Source organism: Balaenoptera acutorostrata, chromosome 17, assembly GCF_949987535.1.
Source record: "Balaenoptera acutorostrata chromosome 17, mBalAcu1.1, whole genome shotgun sequence".
Lineage (NCBI taxonomy): Eukaryota > Metazoa > Chordata > Mammalia > Artiodactyla > Balaenopteridae > Balaenoptera > Balaenoptera acutorostrata.
Window position 1 is genome coordinate 16,192,507 of NC_080080.1, and position 24,985 is coordinate 16,217,491.

General features: G+C 44.0%; 1 protein-coding gene across 2 annotated transcripts; it reads right to left on the reverse strand.

Moving 5' to 3' along the window:
• Positions 1-2,394: 2,394 nt before the first annotated feature.
• Positions 2,395-20,734, reverse strand: NTAQ1 (N-terminal glutamine amidase 1). Of its 2 annotated transcripts, XR_009005827.1 has the most exons (7): positions 20,441-20,734; positions 15,306-15,405; positions 14,090-14,140; positions 9,101-9,249; positions 8,348-8,472; positions 6,012-6,163; positions 2,395-3,080 (listed from the first exon to the last, which is right to left on the reverse strand). XR_009005827.1 is itself a non-coding variant. In XM_057532346.1 (6 exons), the coding sequence occupies exons 1-6, from the start codon at positions 20,527-20,529 to the stop codon at positions 2,971-2,973; spliced, it is 624 nt and encodes a 207-aa protein (XP_057388329.1). In that variant the 5' UTR covers positions 20,530-20,727; the 3' UTR covers positions 2,395-2,970. The 2 variants fall into 2 exon arrangements, 1 of the variants encoding a protein (XP_057388329.1); XM_057532346.1 differs by lacking the exon at positions 6,012-6,163 and having other exon boundaries at positions 20,441-20,727.
• Between the last annotated feature and the right edge of the window lie 4,251 nt (positions 20,735-24,985).

Consider the following 24,985-nt stretch of genomic DNA (forward strand, 5'->3'; position numbering starts at 1 on the left):
CAAAGCCTAAAATATTTACTGTTTGGCCCTTTATAGAAAACATTTGTATCCCTTTTTCTAGAAAAAAAGGAGAATGGATTCGGTGGGACAATTAGCAGTCTACACCTCCAAAATTTATCTCAGAAATTGCTATAAAGACACATGGCCAAAAATACTCCTGGAACCTTTTTTTTTTGGGGGTCATAACAAAAGACTACAACAACTTCAGAACTGTTCAATTATGGACCATGCACACCACAGAATACAATGTATCCCTTAAAAGGAAAGAGGAAATTCAACATGTACTGATTGGAAAATATCCAAATATATTAACTTTAAAAAGTAAAATGCAGAACAACACTTTTAGAGTGTTACCATTTGTGGGAAGAAAAAGACCCCAGAATTTAATACATAATGCTATATGCTTCCATGGGCATAAAAAAATTCCTGTAAGGATAGAAAAGAAACTGAAAACAGGTTGTTTCTGAGTAGGGAAATCAGAAAACTGAAGGTAAGAATGGGAGGGAAGAGTACTTTTCACTATATACCTTTTTATATCTTTTGCATTTGTACAATGCACATGTGCCATCTATTTTTAAATAATTAAAAATTAAACTGAGAAAAACCACACACAAAAAAGCATTTGTCTTTACTTCCACTGCTAACAACCCCTTCTTCTGAAAGACACAATCACTTGTAAAAGCCACAGTAATACCCACAATCAGGTATAGTCAGTTCTACTGACCTGGGAGCCATTTTATATTGTGTTTTGCTTTCCCGTCAGATTCTCAGAGATACCTTATTTCTCTTATTTTCATAGTCAACTACAAATTCTATTTTAGTCCCCTGCTTTTCTTGAAAGTTCCTCTTTCCAAACAGCATTTATCAGTATTTATTCAGTTCTCTCACACATATTGAGTATAAAGAGAAGCAAATCTGACCTCAGAGAAAAATTAAGCACAGAGAGACAAAAGAAACAGTTCCTGATAAAATCAACAATTCTGAAGAAAAATCTTGCAAGGGAGCTTACCTTTCAGTTAAAAATGACAGCGATCCAACTCACACAAACTGAAGAGAAAAAGGAACCCACTGGTTTGTATAACTGGCAAGTTCGAAAATTGGGGTTGGTTTGAAGCAAAGAAAGATCCAGGCACTCAGAAATGTCCTTGGGGCTCCCGCTCTGCTTGGGTGCATTATGCAGGCAGGCCTTTCTTCTGTGGCAGTCAAGATACCCACCAGCAGCCCCAGACTCCCAGGGGCCCTAGCCCAGCAGTCCTGATGGACAGAGAATTATCCTCTCTTAATGTCAATACAGCAATTCCAGAGAACACTGTGACAGGCTATTCCTAGACTTGTCCAGGGGTGGGGTCCAAGCCTGGCCCGGTTTAGGCTACATGCCTCTATTTATGGTCCACTAGGACTATATACAATATATGATATACTCAAAGAAGAGTTCCCCACAGGGCACTGTAGGAGTGGTAGGTAGATATAACAGATGTCCTCTATTGCTTCTAACAAGTCATGACAACAGCCACTGGATATGTTAACATAACTATAAACCTTGCTCATCACACTGATTAGAAGTAGGGGGTTTTCAATTTCAAGGCAAGGTGGCTGGAAAGTTCAAACTTACACACACAAGATCGTCTGACTGGTCTGCGCTAGACATAATTTTGAATACCAGATTGGAAACCTGCTCATAAATTGGCAGGAGAAAAAAAAACCCAAAAACCAAAGCTCCAAAAAATGCAATTTGTAAATCAGATCACAATCCTTTGGGGTCTCTGAATTCTTTTTGCTCAGGGCAAAGTATTTCTGTGGTACAACCTGCCAAAATCTATCTTCTTTATTGTAGTCACATACTTTTTAAATGACCATCTGAAACTCAACAAAGTTATCTAAGTTTAGGGTCTATATTTAACTCTAAATTATAAAAATAATTTAGGTTGTATTTGTATTCCTCTTACCGAAGTTGATTCACTTTCTCCCAGCATCTTCCAGGTCAGCCGAGCCAAACGGATATATGGTCTTTCCTTAGACTGACTGACTGACTGACTCCTGAGGAAATGACTGCAGGTGTCCCTCCAGAGCACAAGGCAGAGGATTTGAATGGAAGTTTCTGAGTAAGCAGAAGACTCATCTAAGAGCAAAAGTTTGCGCAGCCCTGTTATAAGAAATTTGCTCATTTTTACAACAGAACCATGGAGGACGTGAATGAGAGCTAGTGCTATATGCTGGTTTAATACCAAACATCTTTTATCTGGAATTATATGATGAAAGCCAAATTTCCAAAACATCTTCAGGAAGGAAGACTGATCAATGTATTTTAAAGCAATGGTTCCCATCTATAATTGAGACATTCTTGGGTATCCCAGATTATCAAAGAGGGACACAAAATCTTCAAAACAAAATTAATTTAGGTCAATTTTATTTAAAAACATATATAAATAGGCCAAACAACACTTAAGCCTGAGAGGGCTGCGATCTTTGCTAAGAACAGAATGAATGGTCCAGAAAGACTAATACTTATTGCTGATTGAGCTCACAACATCAGCCCTCTTCAGGCAACAGCACAGTCACTAGCAAACATTTTATGGGCACCTTTTATGGGCATTAGAGATTCACAGAGCAATGGGCCACAGCCCTGCCCTCAAGGAGCTTACAGTATAGCTGGAGAGACATGAACCATCCAAAACAGACACAAAGTCCACACATTTATCATAACAAAAGCAATTACTGGCGTAAGTCTTCACATTTTTTAACAAATGAGCAGTAGGAATATGTGAGCAACTACATCAAGTTTCAACCTCACATACCAAAAAGAAATTGTTTCTATTTATTCTTTTGTTCACTTATGCTTCAACTCAATTGAATTAAAAGAGGAAAGCATAATTCCAAGCCAAATGTACCATAATGTTTCCTGTCTCAGATGAAGGGGTGGATTGTTCACGTCCTAGAATTTCTCCATGGCACTACATCCAGAGGTCAATTTCAGTAGTTCTGACTGCCAAACCGATGAACAAATTCAGACAGTGAGTAGACGGCTCCCCATCCTACCTCAGGATCCATACTGATAAAGTCATTCAGGTTCATTTTGGAATCTACAAAAATACATGAAAGAAATGTCCACTGAAAGCACAATTCTGGCTCAACAGCAATAAAACAACCCAGAAGACCAAAAGTAGGGAAAATTATTCAAATGTTTCATAAGGGGTCAATATCACTTCTCTGGTATTCTTGTCTCAAATGTATAACATCAATCTAATCATGACAAAACATCACACAAACCCAAACTGAGGGACACTATACATAGTCAATGACCAGTACCTTCAAAAGGGTAAAAGTTGTAAAGAAAAAAAATAAAAATAAAAATAAATAAATTGTCACAGATTGAAGGAGAACGAGATGAGGAGACATGACAACTACATGTAATATGCTGGGTTAGATTCTGGACCAGAAAACAGAAATAGGGGGAAAAGTTACAAAATTTAAGTAAGGTCTGTAAGTTAACAGTACTGTGTCAATATTTTCATACTGATTTATTATTTTCTTGATTTAGATAATTACACTATGGTTTTCTCAGATCCCCCTGGAATCTGAGTAAGAGGTATATAGGAGCTCTCTGTACCGTTTTAACCAATTCCCTAGCAGTCTAAAGTTATTTCAAAATAAAAAGTTAAATGAAAAAATACATAAATAAGCAAACTGCCAGTTTACTGGATACAGCTGCCAATTTATAGGAAATACAGAGGATAAAAAAGAGATACAATCAGCAAAATCCAGACCGTTTCTCCCAGATTCATTTCTTCAACAAATAAATTACAAGAAAAAAAAAAAAAAACAGAGAGTGGGACTAGGAATCTCTACATATTAAAAAAGACTCTAAAGAGACATGCCAACCAAGCACCAAGGGGGGTTTGTATCTGGACCTTGATTCAAATGAACAAACTACATGAAAAAAGATTATGACTTCATGAGATAACTGCGATAATCTCAACACTGACTACAGAGATATAGATTGATTTTAAAGAATTATTGTTAATTTTTTTAGATGTAATAATGGCATTGTGGTCATATATTTTTTAAACTAATCCTTATATTTCAGAGATTCATACTGAAATATTTAGAGTTGAAAGGATATAATATCTGGAATTTGCTTCAACATAATACAAGAAGGGGGAAAGTGGATGGGATATACGTGGATTGGATATCAGCCGTGAGCTGATAACCGTTGAAAGTCTAATGTACTGTTCTGCCTAGTTTTGTATATGATTTAAATTTTCCATACTACAAATTTTTAAGTGTGTACAGAGATGCTTCTACTCATCAAAGAACTGTTATGGGAACTGCACTTCCACCACAGACTGTCAGAAAAGTGGACAAAATATATTTAGCGACTGTTTCCAGACACTAGACAATGGGCAACACATGACTGACTGCTAAGAAAATAGAAACAAGGGCAGGAGCTGTAGGATCCCTCCAGCTCACTTCCCCGGGGGGCTGTTTCCAGACCACAGCACTGAGGCAGGGACACAAACAGCATGGGAGTTTCCCGCTGATGGGAAGACAGAGATCCAAGTTCAGGAGGGCCTGGCAGCTACATGTGAGGGACACAGTGTGGGAGAGGAGAGAACTATGCAGAGAGTGTCCCGGATTTCTGCAGAGGGAACTCACTCCTCTACCCCTAAGTCTTTGGTTAAGGACTAATCTCACGAGACCAGGAAAGAAGCACCAAAAAGCAGTCAGTCTAATAACTCCCAGAACTTCCATGGTCCCCACCAGCCAGGGTAGAGAGAACTCATAACACATGGGCACTTGGTAGAATCCTCAGAAGGGTCACACCAGAGCAGTGGGGCTAAATTAGCCCTGGGTGAAAGGCTGCTTTGAACCTGCACTAAAAAAGCCTAAAACCAAGCCCTGAAAGGATCCAGCTGACCCCCGGGAATTTAAGTGCATGCCAGAAGCAAATCCAACACTGTTTTTAAAAGTACCTCAAATTCACAAAGCCCGGCACCCAACCAAGTATTACGAATCACACAAAGAAACAGGAAAATATGACTCAACACCAGGAGAAAAATCAATCAACATTCACAGACAGAAACGACAGAGATAACAGAATCAGCAGACAAGGACCAGCTATTATAAACATGCTCCGTATACTCAAAAGGGTAGAGTAAAACATGAGCATGACAAAGAGGGAAATGGAAGATATTAAATCAGCCCCAAATGGAATGTCTAGAGATGAAAAAATAAAATATGTACAATGAAAAAAAAAAAAAGCACTGGATGGGATTAACAGCAAATTAGTTAATGAAGAAGAAAAGATCAATAAATTTACAGACAAAATAATTATTCAAAATGAAGCACATACAGAAAAAGTCTGAAAAAAAATGAACATCATTGACCTAAGAGAAGTAACAAGCCATCTAACATACGTGTAGGGGAAGGACAAGAATTTTTTTTAAAAAAGGGGAGAGGTCAGAAAAAATATTTGAAGAAATAATGGCCAAATGTTTCCAAATTCGATGAAAACTATAAATCCACCAATCTAAGAATCTTAACAAACCTCAAGTTGAATAAGCCTAAAGAAAACTATGCTACAGTCCATCATAACCAAATTGCTGAAATCGAGAGATAAAGAGAAAAACCTTAAAAAGCAGCCAGAGCAGGGAAAAAATACACACTACATTTAGAGAAACAAACACAAGAACAATGGCATGCTCCTTGATCAGAAACTAAGCAAGCAGAGAACAAGAGAGAGATACCTTTAAAAAACTGAAAGAAAAAACATGTAAAACTAGCATACATTACCCAACAAATATATCTTTCAAAAATGAAGGTAAGCACTTAGGATACAGAAAACTAGAAACAGAGTCACTCCCACCCTTACAACAAGAAAAGCTAGATAATCAGCAAAAGCAGGACTTCTGTTGAAGTCATCAGAGAGCCAGGGATGCACGATGACCAAGGAATCCAAAATAAAGGAAAAACAGGCACCTCCCAGGAGAGATGGGGCAAAAGTTCTTGCTTACCTGGGGTAGATGCCAGACTCCATGTAAGTCAGCTAAAATCTTTAACAAATGGCTAAATGAAACCTCAACTTCTGAAATACAACTGTATTCATTTTCTAGGGCTTTTTAATGTAAGTAAATAAAGATGATTACGATCTGCAGGCATTCATTACCTAATAACATATAAAAATAAAATAAGAATTTTTTTAATTTTTAAAGATCAACGTATAACAAATCAGCACTTGCCTATAATCTCCCCAAGAGGCACTACAACATTTCTGTTTACATAACACTGGTCCTCCAGCTGGGCTCAAATTAGCCAGTGTTACTATAACACGTCATCTGAGACAAGGAGATGCGAGGTAAATGCAGACAAAAGGCAGCAAAGGGCTCAGAAAGAGAAGGGGACAAATATGGTAGACCCTATAACTCAGCCCAAGACTTGGGAAATGTCCTTAATAACTGAACCATCTGTGGCTGGTACTGGAACTGAGCCTTCAGAGCAAGGCTGCAAGACTGTGAATCTCCGTTTCCTTCTTTTTTCAGAGAGGGGAGAAAAAAAAAAAAGAGTTCCTTTATTTAAAATACACTAATTGCTGAATTGAAAATAGTGGGCCTGCAGACACATGACCACCAAAATTATTAAATGTATAGGCTTAATTGTAATGTGCAACACATCAAATGTACTAAATTTTAAGCCCTAAAGGCCAATTCCATAACTAAATGCAGGGGACCAAGGAAAGCTGCTATGAAAAAAACAAAGCTGCATCAATTTAAAGTTTGATGTCTTCTTGAACCATTTTTTTTTCTTTTTTAACCTTTTTTTTTTCTTACAAAGCAATACTAATTAGCTAAAGGTAATTCCCCTGTCTCCTAACTTCAAATACATTCCTTTGATAAATACAGGGCTTGAAGTAATGGATTTACCACACAAGAGACCACGAACATGTGGTTAAATTACTACACGAGAAACCAGTATGTATATCCCACATTCAGAGCAGATTCCTTTGAGTCCCAATGTCAACCTCAGGAGGCCCCTGATGAGCTAGTACATAGAAGGCAAAAAAAGATACCGCGCTCCCCGCTCCTGAGCACAGGGTACTAATGGAGCCTACTTCCTTCCAGCTGGGCACCGGGGGCAGGCGGAGGGCTGAACCTTCACGCGCTCCAGTGCGCATCTACCAAGTGAAGAGTAAGTGTAAATAAGACGTGAAGGGGTTGGCACAAAGCCTGGCACCTTTGCCAGGCACCTCCTGGGAAGTAGTCATTAAAACCCAAAGGAACGACCGGGGCTGACAACGTGGTGTTTACTGAAGGTCCACGACGTGTCAGGCTCTGCATTAGTGCTCACGTGTAAAAGAGAAACGGGGAGCCATGCAAGCATTGTCCAGACCACGCCATGTAGCAGGGTTTGTGAGACTGAAAGCAAGACCCATGATGCCCTTTCCTGACCTGAGCTATCCCAATTCTAATGCTGAGGCTGGGAACCAGGTTGGTGAACCCAAAGTAACTCCAATATAAACTTTAAAAATCATGAGAGCTTTTCACAGAGAGCCTCAAAAATCAGAGTTGGAATCCTCTTTCAGTGTTCACTCACTTCAAATACACCAAATATATTTTTTACTTTCTCCCATACTGAACTCTGAACACTAATGTCCTATTTTTCTGGCATCCTTCACGGCTTACAGAGCATTTTCACTCAGACGGTATCATCCTTGTGAGGGGATGTTTCACCAATAAATGGCAACGTTGTGAATTAATTCCCACCATAAATAATGTTTCCAACTCAGGTGAATGCCAAACAATAGTAACACGGTGAAGAATCCTTTACCTACTTAAGTCTCGAGAAATTCGTAACTGGACTGATGCCTGAAAGCACATAAATGAGATGAGTGGGGCAATAAAACCTGCTAGCTCTCACCTCCTTCTAATGCAGATTTTGTCACAAAGCCAGTGAAACGACATTTCACATATCCCAAAGATGCACTGGGGATTTCCTTCACCATCACGTGACACCCACCACGGCAAGGCGCTACCAGTCCCACCGCTAAGCGGCACAAACACGCAGATCTCCCCAAGTCCAGGGCGCGAGCAGCAGGTACACCCAGCACTCCGGCAACGGGGTTGTGGTTCGGCTCCCTCACGCCTTTCCTCTCCCATGAGTTCTGGCACCTTCCGGTCCTGCGCCCTGTACCTTCATTTCTGCATCTGATAAATGTAAGAACTACACTCCCTCTTACCTCTCACCACTCAGGGAGTCTTACCCGAAGAACAACGCGCTTCTTGTCCCTGGTTAAGGGGCCATGCTCATCTGCACAGTGATGGGCAACCCCTGTGAGAGGGCATCCTTGGCTCACCTCCAGTCTCAATGCAGGGATATGATGGAGGAGGTTCTCTCCAGTTCCCACTGGAGTCTTTCATGTGAGATCGGTCAGAAGCAAAGTTCTTCAAATAGGAATCCGCGCGGATCACTCTAAATTTCCTGTACGTAAACCAGCATTTGTTCATATCACAGTTGAAATTCTAACTCAATTCTCATATAGACTCATTTTCTATGACATGCACAAAACTAGACAGGCATTTTTGTACTATTAGTGATACACAAATATATATGTAGCTTTAATACCTGTTAAAGATGCCATGAGAAATGATCAGCTGAAATCCCAAACTACAAAGGCATGGAAGTGTACCCGGTTGCCTTTACTTACTCAGTGTATATATGAGGGGCAAAGGGCGTAATTTCCAGGTGCTGCCGTCACAGCCCTCTGACTTCTGTCATCGCCAGGCATCCAGCTCCGCCACCCCACCACCCACCCACCCAAAACGAAGAGTATGAGAGAAATCCCCAAAACGACTGTTAGAAAATGTTCTGGATCTCATCACACAAATTTTTAAAGACTGCCAACCTTTTATACAACGGACAACCTTTAAAACTTTAAAACATTTTGAATCTTCTGTAGAGAACATGATTCTCAAACATCAACTCAATGGTGAAGCCAAGACAAGTGATCTTTACAAAACCAATGCAAAAACAAACACACAAAGTAACGTTGTCTAATCGTCAAGGTCCAACTTCAGAAAGTAGGTAAATCCACCCTGAATTTCCTCACCTTCTGAACTGTGGATGGATGTCCTCATCAGACTTAAAGGCATCTTCCACGTAAGTATCAAAGGGGCAGGGAAATGGCAGAACAGTGTCAAGATCATAAATGAAGCTCTGTCCTCCACTTGAAACATGAAGCAAGACAACATGGTAGTCCTAGAAGTAAAAGTTGCTGAAGTTAACCAGGTTACCTTATGATGGTGTATTCCAAAGTTATAGTAATAATGCATATATATCATCAAAAACAGATACAAGGGACTTCCCTGGCGGTCCAGTGGTAAAGAATCCACCTTACAATGCAGGGGACGTGGGTTCAATCCCTGGTCAGGGAATTAAGATCCCACATGCTGCAGGGCAACTAAGCCCGCGCACCACAACTACTGAGCTTGCGCGCCTCAACTAGAGAGCCCGCGTGCCGCAAACTAGAGCCCATGCGCTCTGGAACCCGTGCACCACAACTAGAGAGAGAAAACCCGCACACCACAACTAAAGAGAAGCCCGCGTGCCCCAACAAAAGATCCCACATGCCTCAACGAAGATACCACATGTCGCAACTAAGACCCGACACAGCCAAAAATAAATAAAATAAATAATAAATCTTAAAAACAAAAATTAAGTTGAAGCCTTAAAAACAAACAAAAAAACATATACAAGACTAAGACAGTCCTCCTTATAATAGCAAAATAAAGCAAACACAAAACCCTGAAAACAGACCAAATGTCCAGCGACAGGGAACAGTCAAATAGTGGAAATGTTCATGTACATTAAATGTTCACCTTTCGATCCAGCAATTTTACCATTAGGGATCCAGCCTATAGAAGTATGGCCACATGCATGTAAAGGTATATAAACAAAGAAAATCTCTGCAGCACTGTTTATAACACTGAAAATTCAGAAACAACCAGAAGTCCACCAAGAGGGGAATGGTTAACAAACCACGATGCAGCCATAGGATGGAGTCCTACGCAGCTGCTGAAGAGAAGTAGGTAAATTTTTGTGGAAATTGGACTAAATCCACGTTACACAGTTGGATGGAAAAAGCAAATTGCAGATTATGTATTATACATTATTTTTTAAATCTACGTGTATATAAAGACAGACATGTGCATTCAGAAGTACACATGCATGCATATGAGTACAGAGAAACAAGTCTACAAGGATATTCTCCAAACCACTGACAAAGGGGACAGCTTGAGGTGAGCCTGGAGAGGGGAAGGACTTTAAGACATTTTTTTTTAATTTATTTATTTATTTATGGCTGTGTTTGGGTCTTCGTTTCTGTGCGAGGGCTTTCTCTAGTTGTGGCAAGTGGGGGCCACTCTTCATCGCAGTGCGCGGGCCTCTCAGTATCGCGGCCTCTCTTGTTGCGGAGCACAGGCTCCAGACGCGCAGGCTCAGTAGTTGTGGCTCACGGACCCACCTGCTCCGCGGCATGTGGGATCTTCCCAGACCAGGGCTCGAACCCGTGTCCCCTGCAATGGCAGGCGGATTCTTAACCACTGCGCCACCAGGGAAGCCCGGGAAGGACTTTAAAATGTGGTTGCTATTGTTTTTAAGTCAGCCAAGCCCTAATCTGTAGCCATTAAGGAAGAAGAATACAGAGAGCTTCTCCTGCACAGCTGGGTCCCAGCGCACATGTGAATTCTCACTCTCACTCCCGGACACGGGGCACTGCCCAAACCAGCTAAGGGCTGGAAGGGACATCAGGGAGGTTTATCAATGGACATGAGGGCAGTGTGATGCTTAGAGCTCCTCAGAAGAAAAACGCGCTCACAGAGAACAGCACTGTGAGATAAAAAGTTCAATCACATTAATACAATATTAGAAATACCATCTTACATTTCTAGTACTTCAGAGCTTACAAAGCACTTTCTCAAACGATGTTTCATTTGACCCAGTGAGGTGGGGAACATAATTGAGACTGGAGATGTTGCACCATCAGAGCCGAAAGTGCTTCCTTTGGCTCCAGTTCTATCTTAGAAAGCAGAATAGCATCAGAAACGAAAGCTTATTCCCTGTCCTCCCCTTAATGCATCCTACCCTCCAGATACATGAACTAAGCGCCGCTCCCCCGGTAACAGTCCACGACTCCCTTCCCCCAAGCGTGCTCACGTTACTCGGCTCCAGCTGCACCACCTTCTCCTCCGCTCTCCGCACATCTATCACTCAAGCTCCAGCTCAAATGCTTTCTTCCCCATGAGCCCATCTTTGATCTTCTCCCACCCCTGCCAGAAGTAGTCTCCGCCGTATCCAAAATCTGTTTCTCTCTTGACGTCTTCTACCCTATATTACAATTTTTTTGGAAATATGTACTCCTTATTTTTTTGTGGGAAACCATGCTATTAAAATACAGATATGAAGATGAGAAAGATAGGTCCTTACCCTCAAGGAGTTCCTAGAGAAGCGAGTGGGAAACACAAGTCAACTGCTGCAGACCAGCGAGGTGATGAGGTAATTCAGCGGAGGTGGGAGAGCACGCAGGCAAGGGCACCTGAAGCGGGGCCACCTGGCTCAGCCTCAGCCCCACCACCAGCCAGCTTCCTCCTCTATAGGACGGAGATCACTGCGGTGTTTACCTCACAGTATTACTCACAGTATTACTGAGAGAATTAATGAGACTACTATGTAAATAATCAGCCTTATAAAAAGCCAACCAAGGTGTGGGGGGGGGGTGGTTTGGGCGGGGAGGAAAAGGCAGGCAACTGCTAAGGAGCGTTTCACTGAGGAAAGGCTGCCGTCACTGCCTCTTGCCTGAAGGGGAGAGCTTCCCAGAATGAGGACACAACTTGTGGAAAGGCACAAACAGGGACTTCCCTGGCGGTCCAGTGTTTAAGACCCCACACTTCCACTGCAGGGAGCGTGTGCTCGTCCCCTGGTCAGGGAAATAAGACCAGGGAACGAGGCGCAACCCAAAAAAAGAGAGGAAAAGGCATAAACAAGGAATACCCTTCTGGTTAGCTCGGGTCCATATTCCTACATAACAGATGGTTGGTGAACTCGAGAGGGAAAGCAGGCCTCAACTAGGAGTCACCTTCATGGCAGAGATGGGGAACCAAGGAATGCAGATTCCAGCAATAGCCTCACTCTCTGAGTTGGGTACAGAGCTTGTCCAAATGTCTGGAAAAGACCCAGTGGGGCTAGAGGCAGGGATGTCCACTTAGAAAGTGATCTGTTCCTTCGGGGATCGTGCCTCTACCCACTTAGGGAAGCCTACCCATTCCCTGCAACAGAACAGCAGTGAGACCCAGATCAATCTGCCAGAGACTTACTCCACATAGAAAATCTGTGGGGACACTTCCTGAAACAAGGTTCCCCACCCTGAGCCGCCATGAGCTGCTGTGTAAAGGGGGACAGGTCCTTTCCCTGCGAGTTTCCTGAAGACAGGAAGCAAGACCATGACTCAAAATCAGCTGAGCACTTCAGCAATGGGCATGATTGCTAGGGCAGATGGACAGTACGCAACTGGGGTTATTGTAGCTCTGCTAACAATAATAGCTAACTCTTCTAGAGCACTGGTACCAGATACCAGGACAATGCTTCAAATGCATTATCTCACCAAAGCCTCCATGACCAGAGGAAGACACCGAAGAAAGAGCGTAAACAACCTGTCCAGCTCACACAGCCCACCAATGTGAGGACTGGGGCTTAACCCCAATGTGTCCGACTCAGCCTGCACTCCTAACCCAACACTGCTGGATTTGGGCTTCAATGTTAGAGCAGCGGATCCCCTGCTGGTGAAGGAAGCAAGAGCATGAGGCCAAGGATTTCAGTCTATTTTGTGCGTGGCATATAAGAGGCACTCAATAAATATATGTTAAGTAAATGAATGAAGCCAATTCAAATGATATCTTATTCTAAATAAGCATCAGAAATCCGATGTTTGTTGCATTATCATGAATGGAGTTTTACTTTATCTTCATGTTTCTTAGCATAAACAATTCTGTTCTTCAGGGGACCAGTTTAAGGTGACATATGGATGTGTCCTGGAATGGACCCAGCCCTGACAATGATCAGCTAAATGACCCTGAGCTATTCACTTTGCCTTTCTTGGCTTGTTTCTTCACCTGAAAAATGAAGGGGTTGGAGCAGATCCATGTTTTCCAAATGCCAGTCATGTTCACTCAGAAGTTTACTAAGAACACTAATTCCTGAACCTCTAGATCGACTAGATCAAAAACCTTTATTTTTTTTTTCTTTTTTCTTTTTTTTCTGCCATGTCGCACATCTTGCAGGATCTTAGCTCCCCGACCAGGGATTGAACCCAGGCCCCTGCCAGTGAAAGCCCTGAGTCCTAACCACTGGACTGCCAGGGAATTCCCAGAAACCTGTATTTTTAACAGTCTCTGGATAATTCTACTGTACAGCTGGACTAGATACTGCTCAAGTTCCTTCCATTGCTAAATAGACAAGAGTCGGGCTTCCCTGGTGGCGCAGTGGTTGAGAATCTGCCTGCCAATGCAGGGGACACGGGTTCGAGCCCTGGTCCGGGAAGATCCCACATGCCGCGGAGCGACTGGTCCCGTGAGCCACCACTACTGAGCCTGCGCGTCTGGAGCCTGTGCTCCGCAACAAGAGAGGCCGCGACAGTGAGAGGCCCGCGCACCGCGATGAAGAGTGGCCCCCGCTTGCCGCAACTAGAGAAAGCCCTCGCACAGAAACGAAGACCCAACACAGCCAAAAATAATTAATTAATTTAAAAATTAAAAATAAATAAATATATTTTTTAAAAAAAATAGACAAGAGTCTAAATAACAAATATATCTGCTACATCAGCCATTTAAAATCATTCCTATAATAATTTCAAAATTAAAAGAAAACATGCCCATAAGTGCTTCTACCTTAGACCAAATAACATCTATCGTCAAGAAGTCAAATTATTAATAATTATCATAGTCTTTCTCTACTGCCCCATCATTTCTGCTCTACCAAAACATAAAGACCACTCATGGATTACAAGTACTATTGCATCAGAAGCTGTCTGTGTTGACCATCTTACCCAGATCACAGGTCCATCTCCAGGTCTTGCCTGCTGTTTCCAGATAGGTATCTACAAAATACAATAACTCTCCTAAGCCACAACTTCAGTTAAACCACTACTAAATTCTTTAAAGCAATACATACATGAAAAATAAAATATTTCTAGGCAACCAACAATCAAGGTGAAAGAATGAATGGATAAGAAGAAATCCAAATCCTTCCAAGTGTCCTTAACAATGAAGGAGCAATAATTAATTACAAGATGTTTTCTGGAGAGTAGAAAGAGACCTAAACTAGGAATTTGAATTCCTGGCAGGTTCAAATCTTGCTTTCCCACTTAATTATTCATGGGACCTCCCTGAGTCTCTATTTCCTCATCTATAAAACGGAGACAGCTGTCTGGACCTTGTCTACTTCACAGGGTTTCCATTGGGATCAAACAAGATGATGCTCGCAAAAGTGCTTTACAAAATATTAAGGGCTTACTTTTCTTAATACTTCATAGAAGTTTACTACAGTTCCATTAAAACTCCAGAAACAAAGAAACCTTTACTTCAAACCTGAGAATATGTGCCTCTAACTTAATTTAAAAATTAAGTTTAATTTAAAATGCTCTAACTTAATACCTAAAGAAAGTGGATTTTGGGCTTCCCTGGTGGCGCAGTGGTTGAGAATCTGCCTGCTAATGCAGGGGACACGGGTTCGAGCCCTGGTCTGGGAAGATCCCACATGCCACGGAGCAGCTGGGCCCGTGAGCCACAATTGCTGAGCCTGCGCGTCTGGAGCCTGTGCCCCGCGACGGGAGGGGCCGCGATAGAGAAAGGCCCGCGCACCGCGATGAAGAGCGGTCCCCGCACCGCGATGAAGAGTGGCCCCCGCTTGCCGCAACTGGAGAAAGCCCTCGCACGAACCGAAGACCCAACACAGCCAAAAATAAATAAATAAATAAATAAATAAATAAATAAATAAGAAAATCCTTAAAAAAAAAAAAAAAAAAAAAAAAAAGAAAGTGGATTTTATTTGCATAAACATACCATCACATATTTCCTTATCTGCAAGTAAGGGACTAAGCTCTACTAACTCAACCATGTCCTGGTAGGAAAAAAAATCTCATTCAAAAACAAACTTTAAAATGTTGCTTTATTTTATAAAGCACATTTTAGAACAGTGCTAAACCCATGGTCTATTTAGCTTCTAAAGTAATCTTAAATTTCCACAATCACTCCCCAACTTACCATCTTCCTCTCATTAGATATGAAGACAGCATAACACTCTTCTAAAGGATACTGGTCGTGGTTTTTGATGTATTCACAGAGCTTCCAAATATTTTCTTCACTGAAATAAAGTAATTGTTTAATCAATATAATTAAGCAAGAACGCTCTATGTCTTTCAAATTTGAACAAAAGACTGATAATGACATTTAAAAAAATTGGTAGAGACCTGAAACACCATCTCATCCAACAACTGGCTAACAGTTGAACCTTCTCAAAAACATCCCCAGCAAGGGACTTTGCTGGTGGCGCAGTGGTTAAGAATCCGCCTGCCAATGCAGGGGACACGGGTTTGATCCCTGGTCTGGGAAGATTCCCACGTGCCGCGGAGCAGCGAAGCCTGTGTGCCACAATTACTGAGCCTGCGAGCCACAACTTCTGAGCCCACACGCCTACAGCCCATGGTCCGCAACAAGAGAAGCCACAGCACTGAAGAGCCCGTGCACCGCCACGAAGAGTAGCCCCCCGCTCGCCGCAACTAGAGAAAGCCCACGCGCTGCAACGAAGACCCAACGCAGCCAAACATAAATTAAAAATAAATCCCCAGCAAGCTGTTACCAACCTAAACTGCGCATAGACCCCTCCGCAGACGCAGAGCTCGTTACCTCTGTCAGCAGTACTAGGGTATGGAGGCATTTAATAAACTACTCAAATGCTATGGCAATATTCCATAAGCTTTGAGTCCAGGGACTTGAGATACAGCTGGAACTCCAACTCAGCCACTCACAAGGTAAGAAGTTTTGGACATCTTGACCTCCCTGAGTGTCTGCTTTTCTCCTCTGTAAAATGGGTATAATCACATCATAAACACTCAAGAAATCTTAGTTAACATTGGTTTCCTGCTCCCCTTTGGAATGGGGCAGGATGGGTATTTTGTAGGAGGACTCCTGACTGGAAAGGATCGGGACAGCGATGTGATATGTCCAGGAATTCTTTTGGAGGGAGCCCCTTGTGAGTGGTATTCCCCGAGCCTCTCCGGTACGGGAGAGGTCCTGACTTTTAGAAAGTTCTTCCTCATATTGAACTGAAATCCACCTTCCTTATACTTCTGCCCCAGATGAATCTCTTCTATATGAGAGGCCTTCAGCTATCTGAAGCAGTGGTAGAGCCCTCCAAGTAAAGCAATGTCCAGTGCATCAAACCAAGCCACACTGGTAGCCACACTCCCGCATGGGCAAGCCCAGGCACTCCTGGCAGTATTCACAGCCCAGGCTTTGGGGTCCTGTCTTCTTCTAATGAGTCACACAGCACCTCCGCTCAAAATGAGCTACACCAACACCCTGCTCACACAACTGACTTGATTTGTCAAAACCTAATTTCCAGCCACCTACACCATGCTACCCAAAAACGAGGCAAGACACAAACGGCACTGAGGACTGGCGCCTTTCTGTGGAAAGACACACTTTCCCTTCAGTCTTGCTCTCGTCCACCTGTCTCAACGCTCCATACAACTAGGCTTAAAGTACCGAAGTTGAGCGTCTGTATTTTTCTATGATTTTGTTTTTCCCTAAAACACCTAAGAAGCCTTAACAGAAAAAAATGGTGGTAGAGGTACCAACAGGAGATTGCTACTAATTCTACAGGATGTGTAGCACGGAGTAACAAAATTTTACTGTTTCAATGTGACATGTAACACGTAGTAGCTAAAATTTTTTTAATCTGGATGTTCTCAGACCAAGTTTAGAGAAAACATTTGTCTGCCCATCCTATAGACATTTTGGAGAGTTGACCACAAAGAGCCTGTGATGTACAAAGCACTGTGCTAAGTGCCTGGAGGATGTAATGATAAATTAGAGCTCACAGACGTTCAGAGGAGCCATACAGATCCATAAATAAGTAAGCATCATAAAGGCCATAAAAGATGCATAGAGCAAACATAGAGGAGGGAGTCATTAATTCTGAGGGATACAGGAAGATGGAGGAGGTATAGGTCACTGGGTGCTCCTTGATGTTCCCCTTCCCCCTCCCAAGAATGGGCACAGAGTTAATCCAAAAAGTTCTTGAATCCACATGTACCACAAGCACTAGTGGTAGGCTGAATACACATGTAGCCTGGACATACTCTGCTATCACTTTTCAAGTATGTGTGAATGTTACACAGAGAAAAAGCAAAATTAAACATGAGTTACTGAATTTGCAATCCCTTTTTCTGGATTTTTTTTTGCAAGAGTACAATCAATATTATGGAGGAGGATCTCGAGACTTTTGATGCTAATAAAAATAAGAGGGCCTTATCCTTGGAAACGCTGGGAGTCACTGTTGGAATAGAAAGTGCCCTGGATTGGGTGTGAGTCCTGGAACTCATTTAACTGGTTAAAAAAAAAAAAAAAGTGGGTGATAATAATAATGCCCCAGGCTGTCAGCTGATTATTTGGGTAGCAGAAATGCTGACAAAGCAGTATTAGGGCTGGGATTCTGCAAGGGTTAACGGTGATGGGCTGAGGTCAGAGAAGCATGCAGAAGGGGAGAATCCCTAGCACACAGCAAGTGCTCAACAAATGTTTGAAAAAATCCAAAACAATTACAACAGAATCAAAAATGCTTTGCAAACTGCACAGAGCCACACAAACATTGGCTTCCACTATTATCATTAAGCTGGGTCTTAAAAGATAAGTAACATCTGACAGAAGCTAACAGCAGTAGAGGGGAGGCATTTATTTCAAGTTAGAAGCATCCGCAGGAGCAAACGTAGAAAGGTGCACCTACCTGATGTGTTCAGACAGGATAGAGCACTGGTTCTCCATGAGAGGCGATTTTGCCCCCCAGGGGACATCTGGCAATGTCTGGTGACATTTTGGATTGTGATAGACTGGGCGAGGGTGGTATGGGCATCTAGTGGGTAGAGCCTGCCATACACAGGACAGACCCCCAAACAAAGAATTTCCATGCTCAAAATGTCAACAGAGGCAAGGCTGAGAAACCCTCGGGTAGAGCAGAGACGGCAGGTTCACAATGAGGTCAAAGGAACAGGTGGTGACCAGATCTTCAGACGGCTTGCTACACTCAGATGACAGACTTTATTGTCTAGGCCTGAGTTCCTTGAAATGTGATTGATGGACCAAACTCAGACTCCTCTACCGTGCTGCTCACATATCCAGACTCTCTGGGGTAGGACCCTAAATCTGCATGTTTTACAAGCTCCAGGTGATTCTCTGGCACGTTCAAATTTAGAATTGCTTTGAGCAGTGTGAAGCCAGCTGAAGTTAAAGACCTAATGGGCTAGTGGAGAGCTGGGCAGAGATGCTTGTTAGGAAGGACTGAAACAGGCCCCAACGGCCAGCTGAGGAGGGTCTGGCCCATGGCTGAAGGAACTATCAGGAGACGTTCTATTAAAGAGACATTCACCTCCTACTATTCTTCCACCGGACTGCTCCACTCCAATCGTGGAGGCCTCCTTGTCGTTCCTAGAATACGCTCACACGCTTCCTTCTGAGAGCCTCTGCACCTGCTGTTCCCCCTGCCTGGCATGATCTCCTGCCAATACCCACAAAGCTCCCGCCCTCTTTTTCTTCAGCTCTCTGTTCAAATGTCATTTTATAAATATCTTTTGTGGTTTCTGGAATACAAAAGAATTTCTTAGGGATTTTTTTTAATTAACATCTTTATTGGAGTACTAAATAAATAAATAAATAAAATCTTTAAATATCCTAATAATATAGTGAGTCATCATCCCTTACCTTGTTCTATGTTTCTCATAGCACTTAACACTCCCAAACATGGTTAAACTTGGTTTTGTCTGCTTTCCCCCAACCAAAATGTAAGAAGTACGAGATCTTACCAGGGAACATGTCTATTTTCTTCACTGCTGTATCTCTAGTGCCTAGAATCATGCATCACACGCTCCAATAAACATTTACTGAATGAATGAATAAAACAATCAATGGATGTTAGGGACAAGAACTAACAGGACTGAGGTGAGAGACGGGGCAGAAGTAAAGTGCAGAAGAAGCATGGTCCCACCATTGCAGAGGTTCCAGGTTCAGCACCACCACTGGCTAGATGTGTGACCTTGGGCAAACAACAGGCCTCTCTGTGGCTCAGTCTTTTCATGAGGAGAATGATAACAAAAGACCTATCTCCTAAGCATGGATGGAAGTACTTGGCACTAGGCTTGACATGCAGTCAGAGCTGAACAAATGGGGAGCTCTTCATAGCATCGGTTTGGTGACCATCTGAAGGAGGAAAAGGTAGTTTTAGAGGGCCCTAAGGTTTTTTGTGCAGGGACTGGAAAGTGGGGTTAGAAGTCATTATTCAAGCAAGGGAAAGGTAGGTGTGAGAGTGAAAAGGACCAAGATAAGAGTGGTGATTCAGCCACACAGGTGGCCTAGGACAGGGGTACAGTGTGTGGACTCCAGAGCCAAACTCTGCGTGTAAATCCCCATTCCTGCACTCACAAGCTATGTGGCCTTAGGCAAATTACTTGCATCCCTCTGCGCTCCAATGTACTCACCTTTAAAATGGGGACAACAGTACCGACCTCCTCGTGTAACTGTGGGGCTCACATGACTTCGTTTACATAAACGTCTCAGAACAATACTTGGCATATATCAAGTGCTACGTGTAAATGTAATCACTATTATAATGACGACACGGCGGTTCAGATCCTGGTTTCTGGTACAAAAGGGCCTGACGGGCTGCTATTAGCTGGGTGATCTTGGGAATGTTACTGTAAGATCTTTGCGCTTTCATTCTCTTCCAAAATTAAGATGACCTTCACATCAGTGTGAAACCACGCAGGCTTCAGCAGAATAATTTCCAAAGGCTCTCTGCGGTCCACCCTCCACCTCCAACTCCCCTTCCTGGCCGCCCAAGCCTTGAGGTCTGCTGACAAACGTCCAAGCGAAAGGAGCCGGGCAGAAGTAACGCACCACCGACCCTACCACTCCTGGCGAATACCCACTCACCCACCCAAACGCCCACGCTCGACTCAAGGAACAAGGGCTGCAACTCCCGCTCCCTCCTCCCCTCAAACCGGAAAACTCGCCAGCCAAGGCCCCGAGCGCCCCCGGGGAGGGGCCGGGAAGAGGCGTGGCCCGGCTGCGACGCCGCGGTCGAGCGGGCCAGGGAGATGCCGGGAGCCGGCCCCGCGCCCCCTCACCAGTAGCAGCTGTTGTAGACACAGGCGTCCCGCGGGGGGCTGGCCGGCTGGTAGTGGGCGGCTGCGGCGGCGGAGACGTCCCCTTCCATGGTGGGCCTCGGCACAGGCCTGAGGCGGACCGACTGGACCAGCCCCGCGGGCGGGCTTCGGCGAAGGCGTCAGCGCACTACGCGCAACGAGGGTTCGGGGGACGGAGTGGGCGGAGCTCGAGGCCGCTGGTGGCGTCCCCGGGTGGTGGGGCCTAGGGCAGGGTAGGCGGAGCCTGGGCGAGCAGGCGCGCAGGATCCCCGCGCACGGAGTTTGAGGCGCGCGTTGCAGATTCCGGAAGGGTGGAGCCGGGGCGGGGGGGCGGGGTTGGTGGTGGTCAGTGGGCGGACGCGAGCTGCCCTGGGTTGGTGGGGCAAGTCCTGTTGGGCGGAGCCTGGGCGGGGCGAGCGACGCAAAGTCCCGGCGTGCGAAGCTTGGAACAAGGTGGGCGGAGCTCGAGGCGCGCAGTGCTGGTCCCGTGAGGGTGGAGCCAGGGCGACGTAGGCGGATCCGGGGTTGGGTGAAGGCGTGAGTTCACAGTGGGCGGAGCCCAGGGCGAGGAGGACAGCGTGGTTCCTGGTGGGCGAAGCCCCGCCAGTTGGGTGGGGCCAGAGGCGGGGCGGAGCGGCACGTGGTCCTAGAGCGGCTGCGGCGCCAGGCTTGCTGGAGGTTTTGGGAACAGCGGGGTTGTAGTCAGCGTGGGGGAAAAGGGGGTCACCGGCTGGCCGCTTGAGAGAGGAGTCAGGGGAGGGCTTGGAGTTGGTAAACGGTGCTTCGTGAGTCTCCGAGGAGTCTGAGACCCTGTAACCTGTTGCCGGCTGTGGCAGATGAGACTCGGAAGACTCCACGTGTGCAAGTAAAATAAGAGGAGCTCTGTGTGAAAAACTAAGGTTTAGTTTGAGTCTGGAGTTGGGGGGGGGGAGCGGAGAGGATGATGGGGGGAGGTTAATTCCAAATATATTGGCTCAGAAAGGTATAAGTAAGAACAGTTTTGAAAGGGTCCTCATGATATCCTTTTTGTGTTAATCATATATTTGTTTATTTGCTGGCAGTCTGGAAGGAAAGACACCAGATTGTCAAACGTTTATCGCTGCGTGCGCCACAATTCCTGAGCCTGCGCTCTAGAGCCCATGAGCGCGCCTAGATCCTGCGCTTTGCAGCAAGACAAGCCACTGCAATGAGAATCCCGCGCACCACAACTAGAGAAAACCCGTGTGCTGCGACGAAGACCCAACCCAGCCAAAAAGAAAAAACTTTAAAAAAAAAAGTGTTCATCTCTGGTTAATGAGTGGTATGGAGGACTATCACTTTAGACTTATATCCTTCTGAATGTTTAAATTTGCAAGTGACATATATAGCTGATCAGGGTATTTCCCATTATAAAAACTTAAATTGTTAGATTATTTTATTGGTTTTTAGATTCTCCCAATCTCATGAATTGTAAAGCCCAAAAGTCCTAAAGACTTTGAACATAAGTCATTGTGTCAGTGTATTGCCTCTCAGGTCCAAATACATACTTCAACATAGGCTCTGTGATAAAAAATGGAATTCCTTTAAGCATTTCTTCTTTAAAGTGAGCACGATATTAAGCCTTCTCAGTTAAGTTCGCTGGAGGAAGAAGCTTCCTTCAGTTTCTGGGACCTGACCAGAGTTAGGAGTGTGGTTAGGAGAGACCCGACCAGAGTTAGGAGTGTGGTCATGAAAATATCCAGTAGGGTCTGCTCCAGCCGCAGGCCCAGACTCTGTCCTTCTGCGACCTTGCGGCTTCAGCCTGGCAATAACCTTTATGCAGCCCTCTTGACACAGAAACCAGAGCCCCGCGAGGCCTGCAGGCAACCACCTGCCCATTGTCCTTCAGCAAGCCTTTTGGGGGGCAGGGTCACACACTGAGCAGTCCTTCTGCCCCCCCACCCCAGTATTCCCCCCAGGCCTCTTGAAGGCCTTCTGTCCCTGCTGGCCCCCAGATTCCCGTGGCTACCCACAGGGCCGGTTGGCGATTGCTCGCCTCCACCAGCTTCTCTGCTGTTTGCCTAGCAACTCCAGACTGCCTGCAGCCTAGCTAAACCAGCAAACTTCTCTGCTCTCTGGTAGCCAACCCATGCTTTCTCTAACGAGATCCAGACCCCTCTCAAATTTGTCCTTGCGTACTCTCCCTCAGCCCTAGTTACCATATAGTTTCCTTTTATCTTACAGTTCGCTTTTATCGTAGTTAATTCTTGACATTCAAATTCCCTTGTTTAACCTACCATGTGGTTTCTTCTTATTGGACCCAGACTACTGCAGGACTTTGAAGCCAAACTAGGTAGGTTCTACTACTTACTATTTGTGTGACCTTGGGCAAAGTTACTTCACCTCTCTATGCCTCAATTTCTTCATCTAAAATGAAGTTAATGATAATAACACCTACCTCATAGGGTTGTTATGAGGGTTGACTAAATTCATGTATATAAAGCAGTTAGAATATGTGCTGACACGTAATAATAAATGTTAGCTAGGACTTCCCTGGTTGCACAGTGGTTAAGACTCCGCGTTCCCAATGCAGGGGGCCCGGGTTCGATCCCTGGTCAGGGAACTAGATCTCACATGCATGCTGCAACTAAGGAGCCTGCAAGCCACAGCTAAGGAGTCCGCCTGCTGCAACTAAGACCCAGCACAGTCAAATAAATAATTTTTTTTAATTAAAAAAAATAATGTTAGCAACCACAATTTGTGGTATAATTTCACTCCATTATCTCCAATATACCGTATACTCCTGTCACTGAGTGTCTTACTACTCCTCAGACACTCTAAAACTGCAAAAGGTATACATATCTTCTATCTAATGTGTGCTCTTTCACTTTCCTTACTTGCAGCTTTTCCCAGGGAAAGTTCATTGCTGCCTTCCATTTTTGCACAGCTTTTTTTTTTTTTCTGTTTTGTCATGACTTTTTAGTCATATGTCTTCAATACTATTATCATCTTAAGTAACTCAACCTGACTCTACCTCTGCCATGAGCAGCTCCATGACACGGTCTTGTCTTGAGAGGTGAGACAAAATAATAGCTCCAGAGTCAGAGACTCTAGCTCAAATCCTTTCTCAGCTACTTCCTATCCTGTATGACCTTGGACAAGTCACCAACCTTTCTGTGTGTCAGTTTCTTTGTAAAATGAGAATAATAAAAGTCGAGTGTCTACCTAATGATGCTGTAGCGAGCATTAAATAAACTAATCTGTGCAAAAAGCATAGTGCCTGGCACAACAGAAGTACCCCATGTAGTAAACAACTACAGAGTTTTGCAGTTATGATTATTATCATTATATTTCTCTGTGAACAAGAGTATAAGCACTGTGACTGGGATAAACCCTTGTTGAATTAATGACTTTGTTTTATTAGGATACAGGTGAGGTTACTGTCACAAAGAAACTCAAAAATGTAGTGGTTTAAATGAGATACAAATGCATTTCTCATATAACACCCTGAACATTTACATTCCAGAGCTGATGTAGTGTCTCCACAGTGTCTTGTTACCCAGGCTCCTGAGATTTGGATGGAAAGCCATATCTAGAGTGTTGCCCTGGTCCACATATTTCAAGAATGCTCACCACCATATCTGCTATAATTGCATGCTGGCCAGCAAAATCAGGAAAAAGCAGGAGCGGAAGGTTTAAGAACAAAATCCACAAGTTGTACACGTCACTTCTGCTCACATTCCACTGCCTAAAAGATAACCACAAGGTCACACCCAGGTGCAAGGGAGATTAGGGAATGGAGGGTTTATTTTGGGCAGCCCAGCTAACATCTGAGTATGTCAAGCAGAAGGAGGGAATGAATACTGAGAGAGCCAGCAGTCTCTGCCATAATGTGCTTTCTTTATGCTTCTAAACTTTGTCTCATAAGCAGGAATTACTCTTTTTTTTTTTTTTTTTAATTTTTTTTTTATTTATTTATTTTATTTATGGCTGTGTTGGGTCTTCGTTTCTGTGCGAGGGCTTTCTCTAGTTGTGGCAAGTGGGGGCCACTCTTCATCGCGATGCACGGGCCTCTCACTATCACGGCCTCTCTTGTTGCGGAGCACAGGCTCCAGACGCGCAGGCTCAGTAATTGTGGCTCACGGGCCCAGTTGCTCCGTGGCATGTGGGATCTTCCCAGACCAGGACTCGAACCCGTGTGCCCTGCATTGGCAGGCAGATTCTCAACCACTGCGCCACCAGGGAAGCCCCAGGAATTACTCTTTAAATTGGAAAAAAATAGATCATATTTTTAAAATACATACAATTTCATGGTAAAGACTATAAAAAAGGATATGGTTTCAGAGGAGTAGGAGGTGCATAGACCCAGATTCTGACCTACAAATCCCAGTGATCTGGATGTGGAAGAAATAAGAGATGCACTCACACAAGCCAATACCCACTGAAATCAGGATGTTAAAGGGCAGGGGTTTGAAGGAGGAACACATAACAAAGGAAAATATTAAAAAGGGCCATGGATGTGAAAGGGGAGATTCAGGAAGTCTATAGCACACAATACAGTCAGGTTTA